Source organism: Podarcis vaucheri (assembly GCF_965113315.1).
Source record: "Podarcis vaucheri genome assembly, chromosome: 5".
NCBI classification, from domain to species: domain Eukaryota; kingdom Metazoa; phylum Chordata; class Lepidosauria; order Squamata; family Lacertidae; genus Podarcis; species Podarcis vaucheri.
The window spans coordinates 26,403,499-26,421,985 of record NC_138763.1 but is presented as its reverse complement, the minus strand read 5'-3'; the positions used below and the strand labels follow the sequence as shown (position 1 = coordinate 26,421,985).

The 18,487-nt window shown below is 41.7% G+C and overlaps 1 protein-coding gene across 1 annotated transcript; it reads left to right on the top strand.

The window, feature by feature from the left end:
* Positions 1 to 2,670: 2,670 nt before the first annotated feature.
* LOC309533207 (mast cell carboxypeptidase A-like) lies at positions 2,671 to 18,083 on the top strand. Its single transcript, XM_082224467.1, has 11 exons — positions 2,671 to 2,791; positions 3,482 to 3,557; positions 4,437 to 4,561; positions 7,015 to 7,117; positions 7,252 to 7,353; positions 8,472 to 8,573; positions 9,633 to 9,743; positions 11,120 to 11,210; positions 12,832 to 13,034; positions 15,207 to 15,291; positions 16,220 to 18,083. The coding sequence occupies exons 1-11, from the start codon at positions 2,691 to 2,693 to the stop codon at positions 16,405 to 16,407; spliced, it is 1,287 nt and encodes a 428-aa protein (XP_082080593.1). The 5' UTR covers positions 2,671 to 2,690; the 3' UTR covers positions 16,408 to 18,083.
* Positions 18,084 to 18,487: the final 404 nt, after the last annotated feature.

Below are 18,487 nucleotides of genomic sequence, written 5' to 3'. Positions count from 1 at the left end.
TTATTTTTCTGCTGTGGGTTATTTTGGGTCCAACAAAGATTCGGAAAGCCTTCCCCACACTTTGTTAATGAAATCCTTTGCTCCCGTTTCCGTGCATGAGTATCACAAAATGAAATATCTATAGCAGGAATGGCACACAGGCAGTCAATAGCTTTCAGACCCCATCTGTTACCCCCATGCAGTACCATAAGGGCTTATGCAGCTACATTGCAGGAAGGCAGCCCAATGCAAACTGACACACTTTTATTTCATCACAGGGGTTTGCCTAGTATCGCTGAACAGAAATGTTTTGTTCCCATTTGCTAGGGATAGGAGGCCACCACAGCTGGTGTAACAGTGGTCTGTCCAACTGCAGTGTGTAATCTATTTACTCCAAAATATCCCACTGTAGTTAGGACTATTTTAGAGAAATGGATTGTGCATTGTAGTTGATAGAATTGCTCAACAGGCAGGGGTTAGTGAGCTGTGGAGCCTGTGCTTTACATAAACTAAAAAAAACAAAAAACGGGCTAAGGAACAAATTTGCAACCACAACAATTTAGCTAATAGTTCCTGAAAACAAGTCAGTAAGCAAGTACGTGCTGCGATCCCCTAGCCTAACATGGCTACTCACCAGCTACAAAAGGCCACATAGTAGAGGAACCAGACACTGCAACAAATTCAGATGCCTTCCCATATCTTCTCAGGCAACACTATCACAGGACCCAAAAATATTAATATTAAGTTTTCCTTCCACTATGATACCAATGGCTAGCAATACCCTTCTCTGTTCCACTTAAGGACAAACAGGCTAGTCTCTAAGCAAAAGAATGGGCTTACAATTGTCAGGATGCTTGTGTTATCATCAGCACTGCTTTGTGAATGGTTACTATTAGTATAGCGTTTGTTGCTGTCTGTACTTTTTGCAATGCATGTCCCTCTGGCCTTACTGCTTACCGTCAGCATCAGCCCATTGTGTGGCAAGGTCCCAAACCCTCCCGGGATGTTGGAATAAAGACACATGAAGCAGTATTTTGGGTTAATGGGTGAAAAAGGCCACAACTTTATTGGTTACAGAATGTGAGTGGTATTGGCTTAGAGTATATCTGACTCCTGCCCGTCTGCAGGAAGTCTTGGAAGGGTTAACCACCAATAGGGGGAGTCTTGCTGATGCACATCAACTAGGAACTTCCCCAGGGTCACCACTAGGGGTCTGCCATGGCCCTAGCCCCACCCTCTGTGGCTTCGGACAGAGACCACGCCCCTCAGATTCCTTTAACGGAATATCCTTGAATTAGGAGAGGTAGGTGATGGACACTACCTCCCCTCCCCTTCAACCGAATACTCCAATGCCTAAAGGGGGCAAGTCCTCAGCCACAGGAAGTTTAAATAGCCTGCACCACACCCCCGGACCATCCGGATTGGTCAGCCAGGGATGACGCAGCTGAGGACACACACACCCCCATGGCGCAGGGGCTATCCCGCCCTGTGCGTGTGGGTAGGGCTTGCTCCCAGCCCGCAATGTCATTTCCCCCAGGAACGGGAAATGGCTTTCTCCCACCCCAAATCAACCATGCTCAACAGAAACTCTAGGCAATGCTTGATGCATCTGATGAAGTGGAGTCTATGAAAGTTTGTGGCATGATCGGTTAATACTGTTAAACAGAGATGTGAAGGGAATTCAATTCAGTTTACATTTAAAGGTGAGTCTGCCTCATTCACACTTCCCAAAACAAGATGTGAATCGAAACATAGCCATCCTTTTCAAATCCACACACCTCCAAGTTTCGCAATGCAACTCTCCACCCAAGTAATGTGTACAAACGTGCCTATATCCGGGTAAAGTGTATTTAATGCATACATTTGTGAAAATAACATAGGAAAATACATTATATTAAGAGAAAATTCTTTAAAAACAAATGTGTGTATTAGGCAAAATTGCATACAAAAGTGTATATATTAGGAGGAATTTGCTCTAAACTACAGGTGAACTTTTATGAGTACTTTAAAAAAAAAGCAAAGTGAGGTAGAAATGCAGAGAACTGTACTTCAAATTGTAAAACAAAGGAGAAACTGAGAGAAATTGAAATTGATATATCTGCCCATACCCTGCTGTTATGTGCATTGACTTACCCAAGTGCTGATAAATACATATGCAGCAATATTCCACAAAGTGTAGATTTCTATGGGTAACAGAGCACAGCAGATTTATGGTATATTTGTGCTGGTTAATTACAAAAAAATAAAATAAAATACAAGCAAAACATGGGTGCAAACTGATTCCTACAGTAGGCAGCACAACTGCTAATCCTGCATCAGATTCCCAAGAAAATGAATAATTCATTTATTTCTTTATTTCATAAAATGTATACACTGCTTAATTGTTACAAAAAGACACCCTCAAAGCAGTAAAACACACACACCCAATTATTTCAGTAAATTTTCAGCATCAATCTTGAACTTGGCCTCCCTAGTCCTAGGCCAACCCTCTAACCACTAATTTTGAGCAAATATGTACAGACTTGTGTGCACTGAAGAACCCGAGGGCGCTGTTAATTTCACAGCACATTATTAAACACACACACACAATCTTATCTTCATCGCTCAGATGTCAAAATCTGAGTTTCCTTGTTTTAAAAAAAAACGAATAAGCTTTTAAAAAATAACCCAGAGGAAGTCACCTGCTTTATATATATATATAACATGCAGGAATGAGAGATTGTGGCCAAAGAAGAATCATGAGGTTCATCTTTTTATTCTTAGGTCTCCTCGTGGCACCTCGGGCTGTTGTTCTCACTCGTCGCTTTGACAGGTAGAAGTTTCTCATTGTGGGAAATCTCCCAAAGGAAAAGTTGCCATAAGTTGGTTTCTTTGCTTAGTAGACTTAGGGGGGGCGAGATCCACCAGGATGAATAGTTTAGGATACAGCAGATCACCACCTCAGCTGGCTAATTCCTGGCTTGCTCAGCATGAAGTTCCCAGTGCCAGCTCAACCAAAGATATGCCAGCATAATTTGCTCATTCTGGCTCAACCAGTACTTAGCTGGGGCTGGTACAAGTCCCCAAAAAGGGACCTGGAAGGGGCAGGGTGGTGGGGACTTAGGCTGGATCCTGTTCACCTCAGTCACATGACAACCCAGCATGGAACATTATTTTAGGGCTTGTTTTCCCTCTACTAGGCTTAGGCAGAGCAGAAAGAGCAGGACTTCTGAGCGGGGCTTGGACCTGGTATAACTTTATTCCAGTTTAATTTAATTTAACTTCCATACTTTAAGGCAGCTTATTGTGAATTGGCTTGCTCCCTTACTGGTTGCAGCAGTTGGAGAGCACACAATCCAGCGCATTGTTTGTAAGTCCAGTTGAAATGAATGTGCGCTGTGCAGCCACACACGAAATAATCCCTAGCCTCAAAGAACCAAATATTGGGGGAAGGAAAAGGGCAGGATGTGGCTTAGTTTAATGGCGATTTTCTCTCTAAAAATATGTTTCATTCTTATTGAAGTGAGAAAGTATTTCGGGTGAAACTTCAGAATGAAAACCAAGTGGACTTTCTAAAGGGCCTGGCCTCCACAGTTCAGGTGAGATTCTTCTTCCACAGGTTTTTCATTTTTATATTTTTCTCCACAGGTTTTAGCAATGGGTTTTCACCTCAGATTATGCACATTCTTTGTCAATGCAAGATCAGGGAACAAATTAAGAGACAATGCCCCATAGCTTACAAAATCTCCTTTGCTTAAGCAAAATACTCAACATTCACCTGCTTCATTTTGAGTGTGAAATTCTGAAGCATGAATTTCTATCTCAGAATTCAAAAACATGGGTGCCGTTGTCTCAATGGTAGCTCTTTATTGTTTTCATATTGGTAGGTATAAAATAAGAAGCATCATAACCATACAATTATAAAACACTTAATAAATAGAATTGCCTATCAGCTCTCCGATACACTCAAATGTATCAAATATTTAAAATATCAAATATTGAAAGCAAGTATCATTGGAGGTCAGTTATAAGTATCAGATATTAAGGCTGGCTTCCATTTGGTGAATCTTTGGCAATAACAGTTGTATGGAAGATTTTTGAGAAGAACATATGGACTTTTAAAAAAGAATATATGGAAACATTATTATATCCATGCACTAACGTTTAGAATGGACAAGAAAATACATGAAGGAATTGTCCTTCTCATTACCTGAATCTTCCTTTTTGGTAGCCGTCTGATCTTTCAAAGGGATTTTTATTTTTATTTTTATTTTGCCCAAAGCAACTTGCTTCTTAAAAAATGTGTTCATTTCCTACTCTTCCTTGCCTATGCTGTCACAGAGACAATTAAAACATATGCAAAGGAGGGGAAAGAATATTTTATTTTAATCCAATGTCTGGGAAAGTCTTTAATAACCCATATACCTGAGAATGCACACTTTCTTAAAGACAAACTTTACTGATTTTTTCCTACACAGCTTGACATTTGGCATCCTAGTTCAATCCATCACATTGTTGTTGGAACAGATGTGGATTTTCGCGTTGGTTCAGATCAGACAAGCTTTGTCCAGACAAAGCTGGAACAGAATGGAATACAATACGGGTATGTATACTACATAATGCTAGTATGTGATGATTGTAGAGTATGTGTATCATATAATGTTGCAAACAACAAGAAAGAGGTAGTCACCAAACTTGGAATTTAACCAGGTCACAATTTCATTCAATATTTACTGACACTGAGAAATGATGCTTGAATCGGAAAACATGGAGAGGAAATACAGAGATCTTTTCTTTTTCCAAATTCATATTCACCCAAGGAACTGGACTGGCTGCTCAGCTGACACTAAGCCAATATTATGTGAAATTCTGCATCTTACAATTTTCCATCTTCCTTTACTCTCACAATATCTGAGTTTCCATTCATCGTGAGATTTCTGATTGCTTCTACTGATATGACCAGGAAGCCATTGACTGCTACTCATTGCTACCATCATCAACCTTGGGACTAGGAGATTGGATAATGTAAACCATTTCCTTCTACCTCACAGCCATCCCTATCCCAGAGCTCTGGCTGTGATTTGAGGGGAACTATTTAGAGTACTTAAAATTGTAGCAACAATTTAACTAAATATGTGAAGGTAATCAAAACAGAATTAAACTCCTTAAGAAGAGAGTTCTCCAGTAAATAAAAAAGAACATTTTTTAAGACAAAAAATGCCCATTGTATAACCAGATCAAAGTGTTTATATATAGATTATATATATTACATTATATATATTACATTAAAGTCCAGCTTCCATTATTGTCTGATGCATACTTGTCAACTGCTGGTTGTCAGTGCTATTAAATGAAAGTCTTGCTGTCTCTTTAAGGGGGTCCCATTCATTATTATGTTTATTATTATTTTAGTAAGATGAGTTTTGAGTTTTATCTTCTCTGCCACCATAAGTGTGCAGTTCTCATGTGTAATCTTCTGGGCTTTAATCCATATCTTCCTTCCACTAATACTTTTCCAAGTAGATTACCAGCATAGATTTATGGTATGGAGTTGAATTGTCTTTTAGGAGGTTGTTGTTGTTTAGTCATTTAGTTACCGGTATGTTCGACTCTTCGTGATCCCATGGACCAGAGCACGCCAGGCACTCCTGTCTTCCACTGCCTCCCCCAGTTTGGTCAAACTCATGTTGGTAGTTTCGAGAACACTGTCCAACCATCTCGTCCTCTGCCGTCCCCTTCTCCTTGTGCCCTCCATCTTTCCCAACATCAGGGTCTTTTCCAGGGAGTCTTCTCTTCTCATGAGGTGGCCAAAGTATTAGAGCTTCAGCTTCAGGATCTGTCCTTCCAGTGAGCACTCAGGGCTGATTTCCTTCAGAATGGGTAGGTTTGATCTTCTTGCAGTCCATAGGACTCTCAAGAGTCTCCTCCAGCACCATAATTCAAAAGCATCAATTATTCAGCGATCAGCCTACTTTACGGTCCAGCTCTCACTTCCATACATCACTACTGGGAAAATCATAGCTTTAAATATACGGACCTTTGTTGGCAAGGTGATGTCTCTGCTTTTTAAGATGCTGTCTAGGTTTGTCATTGCTTTTCTCCCAAGAAGCAGGCGTCTTTTTAATTTCGTGACTGCTGTCACCATCTGCAGTGATCATGGAACCGAAGAAAGTAAAATCTCTGACTACCACCATTTCTTCCCCTTCTATTTGCCAGGAGGTGATGGGACCAGTGGCCATGATCTTAGTTTTTTGATGTTGAGCTTCAGACCATATTTTCCACTCTCCTCTTTCACCCTCATTAAAAGGTTCTTTAATTCCTCCTCACTTTCTGCCATCAAGGTTGTGCCATATCTGCAGTTGTTCTGAGGTAGTATTGCAAAAACTGCAAACCTTAACGCTGGGCAAAATCTAGGGACATAGACGTTTGCACTGATTTAATCAAAACATAGCTTATATTCATTGACTGCCCCCCAGTGGATATTGGAAAGGTGGGAAGTTAGTAATCAATTAAACACACTTTACTTTCTCACCTCACAATGCTGAGTTGAATAAAACCTCTTTAGCATAAATATCCTACATATGATGCCCTTTTAAAATGTGTTTTTGGGGGAATGGGTTATTGGGTTGTAGTTTTTATTCTGATTATATATTTTGTGGTTTTATATTTTGATTTTCTTCTGTGAACCACCCTGAGACCTCTGGGTATAGGACAGTATATAAATTCAATAAATAACAACAACAACATTAGTGTCAGAAGTGGCACAGCTTCATGAGTACATGGCAGTTTTATTTATGCATTTAGTTGGTTATTTACGGCACAATCTGTTCAGAAGTAATCCCAACTGAATTCAATGGAGTTGAATTCTTCCAAGGGAAGTAACTGTTTGCTGCTAGCTACCTTGTTACATGCACTGACATATGTGTAAGCTTTGTTTAATTTCAGGATGTGGACGAAGGGATTATACCAGAGGAGCCACAGAGAATCTCCTTCTCCTGGGGAGGGAGGGGCTATGTGCGTGAACTAAATGTGTCAGTGTCCTTTTTCCCACCACAGAATTTTATTCCATAATCTACAAGAAGAGATTGAAAAACAATTTGATGGTGGGAGACATTTCCGCGAGAAGCACAGCTACACGAGATACAATGAATGGGAAAAGGTACCATGTTCTGAGGGGTGGTTCCTCTCCCTTAAGCTACATCTATAATTGGGACGATAAGTAGATCGTTTTTCACCTCCATGACATTTTAATCGCACATATGCCAGCGTTTTATAACAACCGTGTTTTCTTAGATTGTTGCATGGACTGAAAGAATGGCTAAAAAATACCCCAAACTGGTCTCGCGGGTCCAGATTGGAAAGACTTATGAGGATCGTCCCATGTACCTGCTTAAGGTGAGAGTCTCGTTCTGACTCAAATACTATAAATAATTTAGATTTACAACTAGAGAAAGTGACCACAGAAAAATGAGCATTGCCAATTTGAGGTGGCTACAGCCCAGATATCCCACCGACCCAGCCACTCTGGGCGGCTTCCAACAAAATATTAAAAATACAACAAAACATCAGACATTAAAAACTTCCCTAAACAGGGCTGCCTTCAGATGTCTTCTAAAAGTCAGATAGTTGTTTACTTCCTTGACATCTGACGGGAGGGTGTTCCACAGGACGGGCGCCACTGCCAAGAAGGCCCTCTGCCTGGTTCCCTGTAATCTCACTTCTCACAGTGAGGGAACTGCCAGAAGGCCATTGGAACTGGATTTCAGTGTCTGGGCTGAACGATGAGGGTGGAGACGCTCCTTCAGGTATACTGGACTGAGGCCATTTAGGGCATGAATAGGCAAACTAAGGTCCGGGGGCTGGATCCGGCCCAATCACCTTCTAAATCCAGCCCTCAAATGGTCCAGGAATCAGCATGCTTTTACATGAGTAGAATGTGTCCTTTTATTTAAAATGGGTTATTTGTGGGGCCTGCCTGGTGTTTTTACATGAGTATAAGGTGTGCTTTTATTTAAAATGCTTCTCTGGGTTATTTGTGGGGCATAGGAATTTGTTCATTATAATTTTTTTCAAAATATAGTCTGGCCCCCACAAGGTCTGAGTGACAGTGGACTGGCCCCCTGCTGAAAAAGTTTGCTGACCCCTGATTTAGGGCTTCCAAGGTCAGCACCCCCACTTTGAATTGGGCTCAGAAATGTACTGGGAGCCAATGTAGGTCTTTCAGGACCAGTGTTATATGATCTCGGCGGCCACTCCCAGTCACAAATCTAGCTGCCACATTCTGGATTAGTCGTTAAAGTTGTTTGCACTTGCTTTGTTGGACCATGGAACAGTTTTATGATGTCCATGTGTAACCGAGTTCTATTCCCTGTAGATCCACTTATTTTTTTTCTCCAAAACATATTTCCCTTGGGATGCACCCTCCCATTGAACTGAATGCTAGGACTGCGGATTCTGCACATAGTATACACAGGATAAAGATGTTTCAAAGATTAATATTTCCTGCTTAACAGGTTGGGAAGGAAAGTGGAAAAAAGAAGGTCATCTTTATGGACTGCGGCATTCATGCACGCGAGTGGATCTCACCTGCTTTCTGCCAATGGTTTGTGAAGCAGGTTGGCTAAACAGTACTTTATTTATTTATTACATTTATAGACTACTTTTATCTTCCACTGAGCTTAAAGTGGTGTACATGGGTCTCCTGCTCCCCATTACATCCTCACAACAACCCTGTGAGGAAGGTTAAGCTAAGAGAAGGTGACTGCCCCAAGGTTGCCCAGTAAGCTTCATGGCTGAGTGGTGTTGTAGATACAAAGTTTCCAGCAGCCCAACAAAAACGCCCTATTTTGCTAGCTACCAGCTGTCTGGCCAGAGATGGGTATCCATCACAGCAGAACTCTGCACCATTGGTGGCACTTCTCAAGCAAAGGTAACAGAGAGGGGTCTGTATTACACCCTAACCCACACCTCCAGCCATCAAAAGCAGGAAGTTAAAATTACAGCCTCATAGTGCAATCCTATATGTATCTAAGTAACTCCCAGTGACTTCAGTGGAGCGAAGTTCATGGCAGCTGAGTATAGAATTGCAGCCCTAGTGGGGTGAAGAGGTGTTTTAGTTTTGAAGTAGTTCTATTGTTGGGACGCGGGTGGCGCTGTGGGTAAAACCTCAGCGCCTAGGCCTTGCCGATCGCCAGGTCGGCGGCTCGAATCCCTGCGGCGGGGTGCGCTCCCGTTGCTCGGTCCCAGCGCCTGCCAACCTAGCAGTTCGAAAGCACCCCCGGGTGCAAGTAGATAAATAGGGACCACTTACTAGCGGGAAGGTAAATGGCGTTTCCGTGTGCTGCACTGGCTCGCCAGATGCAGCTTGTCACGCTGGCCACGTGACCCGGACATGTCTTCGGACAGCGCTAGCCCCCGGTCTCTTAAGTGAGATGGGCGCACAACCCCAGAGTCGGACACGACTGGCCTGTACAGGCAGGGGTACCTTTACCTTTACTTAGTTCTATTGTTTATTTTATTTTACCCTTAAGCTCCGAAATCCTAAAGGTGAAAAATCACTTTTAAAATCTGCTTAATAAATAAATAAATTCTGAAGGATTCTAACCTTCTCAACTCTTGACAACTGAATAGTGTATCTGTATAATTGCACATAATGTTGGGTTTTTTTCTTGCAGGCTGTCAGAACCTATGAAACTGACAAGGTCATGTTCAAGCTCTTGAACAATTTGAACTTCTACATCCTTCCTGTATTCAACATTGACGGCTACGTCTGGACATGGACTGAAGTAATGGCCACATTTCCCCCCTCTTTAGTAGTTTGCTAAATTGAATGTTATTATTTCTGTCCATTATTACTGCATTAATAAATTTATTTTAAAAAATTATTAAGGTGACACCGAAATGGGGGGGGGGGTTGGCCCATGTGGTGGAACATAATATTTTATGGAATGGCTACAATCCCATAGCAACTTACTTAGACACAAGTCCCATTGAGCTCCATGGGACTTGCCTCGAAGTAATGTATAGGACTGTGTTGTAGGTTATTCATGGGGAGTCCAAACGCGAGTGTTCATGTCTCCAATGCCTGCGCTGTCAAAGGAGCTATGATATCATATATTGAAAGTGTTGGTGAACAGCCTTCAATATTTGTCCTATTTTGTTGTATCCCCTTGATGCCCTCAATCACAGCTCCTGTCCACACCCCCAAATGCCTATGCCAGGTACCTTCCCTTCACCCACAGTCTGTGCTCTCTTTACCTTTGGGAATCAGCTGTGTTACAACAATTGTGAGGAAGGAGAGAGAAGAAAAAGATCTTGAGATTGCTAAGTAAGTGGTTGGTCCATCAGCCTACTGACTCCTTGGACTTACTAAGGCAGCTGCCATGGTTGGAATCAGGAAGTTAAAGGTTCACTCATTCTCAGTTAGCATTGACTCCTTGCATGAACTAGCTAATTGTGACATGAGCCTTGGCAGCCTAAAGATTCCTTTGTCGTCCTTTGTAATGTTATATTATAGTCACTTGGCCTGGGACCTCACAGCGAAAGGCAGGTAAAAAAATACAGTGGTACCTTTGATTAAGTACTTAATTCATTCCGGAGGTCCGTTCTTAACCTGAAACTGTTCTTAACCTGAAGCACCACTTTAGCTAATGGGGCCTGCTGCTGCTGCCGCGCCACTGGAGCACGATTTCTGTCCTCATCCTGAAGCAAAGTTCTTAACCTGAAGCACTATTTCTGGGTTAGTTGAGTCTGTAACCTGAAGCGTATGTAACCCAAGGTACCACTGTATTATAAATAGATACACACATAAATTTGTAAATTTCAACACGCAGTAGAATTGTTCCTTTCCTGTCATCATTTCCACATTTCAAGTGGAATCTGTTAGCAGTGTATATACACATTTCAGCAATAAATGTAGGTCCAAAAGCCCAGTAATTGTTACCTGGCAAAATCAGAGGGGGAAACGAAAGGTGATCAGTCCACTGTGCATGTAGATCACATGTATGTTATGTCTAACAGCTATAAGGTAGGACCACGAGCTGGCCATGAGGAAGAAAGTGAGGCCCAAAGGCAGGGCATACGGGCCCAATCCTTTGGATGTACTATAAAAAAAAAAATCCCCAAAGGAACAAGAATAGATCTCCATCATTTTGTCTCACAGGATCGCATGTGGAGAAAGAATCGTGCGAATACCTCTAACAGTGATTGTCCTGGTGTGGACTTGAACAGGAATTTCAAAGCTAAGTGGGGCAGTAAGTATAATATGCCAAGTGGCGACGGAAACTGAGACTCAATATTTCTCTGTCAATTTCCACATTCTATTTGAACTTTCCCACAATCTAAAAGTCACTTCCAGAAATATAGTGGAAAATTGTACAACTTAAGCATTCATTTTTGTCATGAGTGTAGCCAAGTGAGGGCAGGGGGGGACAGCTACCCCCCAATCAAGTAAAACAATAGAAATACTTAACTGACCAATCATGTAGATTCTGCCCCCTCTAACAAAAGTCCTGCCCCCCCAACAAAAATCCTGGCTACGCCCTTGATTTCTGTGTTACTTACTTTCAGAGAAGGAATTTGCAAAAAACACCAAAATGAACACTAAATTTGTGGTCGTGTGATATATTTCTGGGAATGGCTTTTGCATCACGCAAAAGAGAGCCAGAGGCATTTCCCCACCTGAAGCAGAACACCAAATGCAGCCATTTCCCAATCCAAATATGGAAGCTTTTTCCTCAATAAGTGGACTTACTTATGAATAGTCCACTAACCTCCTACGCCTTGCCCGCTTCATAATGGCTGCCACACACGCTCAATTCCAAACTGAGGCTCCGTAGAAGTGGAAGAGGCAGTGGCAAGTGTCTCCTCCCAGACTCTGCCTCTGCCAATGGGTCATCTGCACTCCTCATCCTTTCCCTCCTACTCAGGCTCCCTGTGCTAAACGTAATCAAAGCTTTGCCTTAATGGAGCAGCCGCTATAAAACTAGATAAATCCAACAGATTTGTTTGCTATATCCCAGTTCTTGGGAACCTTTGTACAACCCCATCGTCCCTGGCCATTGGCCATGCTAGCTGGGTTTGTTGGGAGCAGCGTTCAAAACTCCCATTGTCCTAGGCGCGTTTTGCAACAAGGAATTTCATTAGCGCAAGCAGTTTCTGAGCTCTGGGTGCAGTACTGCTCCTAAGATTTCCGATTAAAACTGCAGAGTGGAAGGAAAGGAGGACCTTTTTCTGCCTCTGCCACTCTCTGAAGACTAGAGAAGATACCCTCCTAAGAATATTAGGGGGGCAGGCAGGGGAAGCCAGGGTTTGTTTTCTGCAGGTAAGGACTAGACCGTGTAAAAAAATGAATATAATAATTTAGCTGCAGTTCATTCATTTTCACTTTTATATTCTATTTATTTAAAAAGTGTGCCTAGACATTCTGTTGTTACACCCATAACCTAGGTTTAATGTGCCATTTAGCTCCTAGCTTTCATATCTCAGTTTCTAACACTAGTTGGGAGTTGACATATGCCAATATCTGGAGGACCAAAGTTTCCCCACACCTGAGATATACCATTAGCAAACTCTTCCTTCAAATAATTATCCTTATGTCATCAAAGGAGCATAATCAGCACACAAGAAGGATGTGCTGAATGGGGCAAATATGAGCTGTAGTCCCAAACATCTAGAGGGCACCATGTTGGCAAAGGCTGTTGATGGAAGGAATTACCAGACTGCACTGACTTCAAAGAAATCATGACACAAAAAGCAAATTGTGAAGTCCCTTCCTGATTTGGAAAGAAATGCAATCTTCTTCACTATTCTTCGAGTAAGCAGTCTATAAACGGCACCAATATAAATACTTCATCTGAAAACTTTTTCTTGTAGCCATAGGTATATCGCATAAACCTTGTTCGCAGATTTACTGCGGTCCCTCGGCAGAATCTGAGCCAGAAATCAAAGCAGTTACAAGCTTCATCCGAGAGCACCTTTCCTCCATCAGAGGATACATAAGCTTCCATTCCTATTCTCAGATATTGATGTTTCCATATGCCTATAAGGATGAAACAGCACCCAATAATGATGAACTGGTATGTAGAAAAAGATTATTACAGTCTTCTTATCATTCACAAAGCCATTGGGTGTAAACAAATATGTTGAGGCATTGCCATGCAGAGGCAGTGAGATATGACCCAAAGTGCATCAGAAAAGTATTCAAAGGTAGCTAGCATCATTTTGACCAAACTGCGGGAGGCAGTGGAAGACAGGAGTGCCTGGCGTGCTCTGGTCTATGGGGTCACAAAGAGTCAGACACGACTAAACGACTAAACGACAACAAGCATCAGCTGTGGGGAGTTGGATGCAAATAACGGAGTGTTTTAGTATAAATTCAATCTTTTCTAATAATTCAGTGCAAGGTTAGAGCCAAGAAACAGACAACTTCGACTGTCTAGATCATGTGTTGTCAACCTGGTCCCTACCGCCCACTAGTGGGCGTTTCAGGATTCTAGGTGTGTGGTAGAGGGTTCTACAACACAAGCTGAATCCTCCTTCCATCGAGCACTGGTGGGTGGTAAGGAAATTTTACCATCAAGAAAGATGCATTAGTGGGCATTAGGTATAAAAAGGTTGACTACTCCTGGTCTAGATCTTAGCTATGGTCCCCATTATGTTCAGTTGCAGCAGAGGTCAGCTTGACCCAGTCTATTACTTTTTCTCCCCAAGGGTGCATACGAAACCATATTGATGAAAACAATGGAAAAGGTACCATAGACAGAGACATCCCCCCACCTTCTAAATGATTTAGTAATTCCTAGTAGTTGTTTTGTTTCCTAAAGAGAATTGGACACCTGCCAGCATCGCACAGGAAATGAGTCTTGTGTAGGAAAACCAGCATTCCTAATTTCATAGACACTTGTAATAGAAATGTAGATACACCAATGCTGCCCTCTTGTGTCTTATAACAGAGGAACCTAAATTTCTGCTCATCTCCTCACTATTAATTGCTGTTTACATTTATTTTACAAAAAACCTGCTATACTTTAAACCATAAAATCTGATATTTGAAAGGTCTCATTGCCTTATGCTCAGATTCGTGTCCCTGGGACCACTGCCAAAATAAAATCTAGAGTTTGATTTAGAAGAAACCAGTTCCAGTTCCATGTTTTGAAAAGCCCTCATTTATTTTATTTTATTTTATCTATCTATCTATAGGATGTCCTCAGTAGACACACACACGTACCTGCTCTTCTCATTGCCACCATAGCTAAAGCTGCCCATTAACTTTACATTTCTACAGGCCCAATCCCCACATCTGCTAGGAGAGGTTGCACTCCTGCTTGCAAGTTTCCTATAGGCATCCAGATGGTCTCTGTGAAAACAGGTTGCTGGTCTAAATGGACCTTTGGACTTTTTCAGCAGGGGTCTCCTCATGTTAACTTAATATAGAGGTTCCTGCCCCTTTTCCGCACTAAAAGAGGACAGATAAACAGAAAGAGGCAACAAAGAGGAAATGAAGCCAAGAGGCTCAGGGACTGGCAATGCCCTTCAGCTTCCTGGCAAAGTGCATACTGACACAACTTTACCTTTTAAAGTTGTCTGCACTTTGGCAGTCATCTCGCACCTTACATTTAAAATGGGGTACTTTCCTTTATAGAGACAGTTTTGTGTAGTTCTCCTAACCAGTAGAACCAGATGCCAACAAAGTATCATTTACCATTAGGAATGTCTGGGTGAGAAGCTATGAAAAGCACAGATTAGGAAATTGCTTCCTTATATAGCTGGAGGCAGCCCAATGATTCTCAGAATCACACATTGCAAAATAGTATTCAACAGAACGCCGGGAATAACTGTATTGTACAACTCTGGTCCTCAATACGAGATGACTTGAGATTCGCCCAAAGAGGTCACGTGCTGTAGTAAACGGAAGGTGTCAGGCTGGAGGAGACTGGGGAGAGGCGTACACAGTCGCTTGCCTGTAAATATACAGAAATGTCCTTTGTGCCAGTGCCTGCAAGAAGGGAAGCAACTGAATACAAACAAGTCTCAAAAGCACAAAACAAATTGTTCTCATTCAGAGGAATGAAGCCTAAATTCCTTGTGAAAGTAGCAAACCTCAGTCTGTCCATCTTTCGATAACAATGGGAATCCTAATCAGCTCCCTTGGATCTAGGGTCATGGGCAACACCTCCTTGTGCCCTACTCTAGGCTATCCCAAGAATTTTTCCATGAACAATCTAATTTTCCCCCTCTTTTAAATGCAGAACAAAGTAGCTAAGGAAGCAGTAGAAGCTTTATCTAGCCTCTATGGTACAAAGTACATCTATGGACCAACTGCCACTACAATTTGTAAGTATTTGTTTCTATTTTCTATGGATGTGTACACGCAAGGAGAACTTTTGCAAATCAAATTAATTAAAGCCAATAATTTGAAACAGCAACAGCAACATAACTCATGGTTCGGTTTTGCCTGACCTCTATGTAGTCTTCCTGTGCTACTCAGTTTCGCAAAGGGTCATCTCAACAGATGGGGGACAGTATGCTGATGATCTGCCTTCTAGCCCAGCCTATCAGACTCTATTGGGTCATTGGATAGAGAATTGCTGCACTGACATCACTGCAGCTTATCTGAATGGTGTGAGGGCAGGTAGGGATGAGGGAGATATTCAATTCTGTATGCATTTAAAGATGAACCTACTTATTTCAAACTTTTTAAAACAACCCTTAAAACGAAACACAGCCACCTTTCAAAATTCACAGTTCTCTGAATTTTGCAATATGGTTCTCAACCCAACTAATGTGTAGGAAGCCATGTATATTGCGGTAAATTGTACATTAACTGTATATAAATACCACACAAAAATGCATTATATTGGGGAAAACTGCTTGCAGAAATGTTCATATTTGTCAAAACAGCATACAAAAATGTATTTTTTTAGAAGTACACACTAAAATACTGGCAAATTTTCATGAGCGTTTAAAAAAAATACAGAAATTTGGGGGACTGAATAAGAAGCTGAAAGTGGAAGATTTGTCTATTCCCTAGGGCAGGGCAGCTGCAAGGGCAGGGCTGCTCAGAGTCCCTGCATTCTGCCTACACAGTCCTGATCTCTCCCTCTCTGGGTAATCTGCAGCAATGCTGGTTTCAAGAGGGTCCTCTACATCTCTGCCTCACTACATGGGCTGCTATTGCTATCTGAAGAAGCCTTCCTATTTTATTGCATCCTTCAGGCCAGGGTTGTCTTTAATACTGCCTTCTGGTCTCCCTGTTTTTCAGATCCTTGTTCAGGTTCCTCTCTTGACTGGGCGTACGACGAGGGCATTAAGAACGCATTCACTTTTGAGCTTCGTGACCTTGGGAAACATGGCTTTATCCTCCCTGAATCGAAGATAAGGCCAACCTGCAAGGAGACGATGTTGGCAGTCAAGTACATCGCCAATTATATCCTCACCTCTGCTCCGTGAAGCTGTCTTCACGTTTACTTGCAAATTGTATTGGCTCCTCCTTGTCTATCAGCCCCCTCCCCTTTTCTCCCTCTTAGAAATAGCCCCTACAGATTCTTCTCCATTGCTTTATTACTATTCTATGAATGCTTTTGTAAAGATAGACCATCTTCTCTTACCTTCCTATGTCACCAATACTTCATCAGGCTTGTGGTCTCTCCTCTTTATTGCAGAGTGTCAGTTGGGTTGGAGGCAGACCTAGTCATGGTTAGAGGAGAGCCACTGAAATCAGTGAGACTTAAATCAGTAGGACTCCTCTAAGTTTGAATCCAACCCAGTTGTTCCATTTCAGTCATTTGATTCAGATATTTTAGGGATGGGTTCTAATGGAATACTATTATTATTGTTTTATGCAAGCATAAATCAGACATCTGCTGAGTATCTCCTGAAACCAGGTTGATTTACATGGTCCTTTTGGAATAGTGACAGCTCCCCACCATGCCCACTGAGCATCTTTTAGGATCTCTTATGCATTATTTGTAGGCATAAGTAATGTCGTTAATGTAAAATAGAAAGAAGAAGGAGCCATTATTAAAACAAGAAATGCATTCGAGGCTCAGAGGGATCACAATTCAATTACCAATGCAGGGCATACAACGGTGCTGTGTAAAAAGCTCCTGAGACCATTCTCTCACAATTGAGACTACAGCTGGGTTTTGCATTTACCATCATCAACATTTGAACATAGAAGCTGCATTGTTGGCTGCAATGTACACATGATTTAAGATTGGCTTCCCTCTGCTTTCTGTCTCTGCTGCATTCCAGGGTTTGGCTATAATATGGTTAGCCTAGCCTTTCAATTAACAGCCTTGGAGCTGTCCCTGAAAAATGAAACAGCAGAACTTTGGGAGCTCTGGGTCCCTGTCCTTCAATTTCACATCCCATGCCCTTTTTTTACTTCATTCCTGGGTATTCATCTGGTGTGAAGGAGAGAACCACAATGGAGCTATTTCTGTGTTGTGTTATTTCATGTGGCTGTAACGGATGTGGGCGAATATCACAACTGTGTAATCAGAACTGATCAGATCTTTCCCAACTTCCTTCCCACCAGTGTGGGGAAGACCAAAGCGATTGGCCTCACTGATTTGATATGATATGTAGCTGCATGGGATCACAATGTGAGGCTATGGCCCCCACACAGCTTGGTGCATGTCCGTGTGGCCTTGTGATCCTGCCCTAGAAGTCTCTGAGGTACTCTAAGATCAGCTTTTATTATTCCGCACCATTTAATTCACCAACTGACTTTCAGAAGCATTGTAAGAAAGTAGATCTACAACTTGAACAACACACAATGATACTGCAGCATCAACTGAACTGTAACATGGTTTATGTCAATATAAATTTACCAGTCGAGTAAAACAATTAGATCCATATTGGTGGAAGTGGGGGGGGGTGCTCTCTACTGTACTAAAGACACTTGCGATCCTATTTTAACCCACTTCAAATAGTTAGCAGGAAAAAAATAATGGGACACATATTTTCCTTTTCCTGGTTATGGTTATGCCTTTCCCATCTATCTCTCCGTAGCATATTTTAAAGGACATCACATAAATAGATAGTTTTTGAAAGGAACTCTGCTATTTTATATTGCTTACTAACCAGCATATTTCTTAATAAAACTTTTGCATCATGCCAAATGTTTCTTCTGAAATGTTTTGAACAGAATGCACCTAAATCAAACTGGTATGTTTTGCTCATCCTTGATATTAATTAACTGCTTCAGAAAGACACCTGAAAGCTATTGTATGGTCTAGGACAAAATTATTGCTATGGTCAAGCATGAACATGGTTCAAATCAAAGCTCAGTTATGAATTTAATATATGATTCTATTACTATCTCTTGAACTTCATCCCCTCCCCATCAGTTAAATGGGGAAAATAAATAGTGGCCTACTATTACAGGATTATTGTGAAGAGATTGCAATGGAGTACATTAAATTCACACAAAGCAGTATCAAATAAATAATACCTATCATTGAGAGGGAATATTGGCAGGTTCTGCTTGTCATCTCACAGTGATTTACTGATGATACATTCTGCT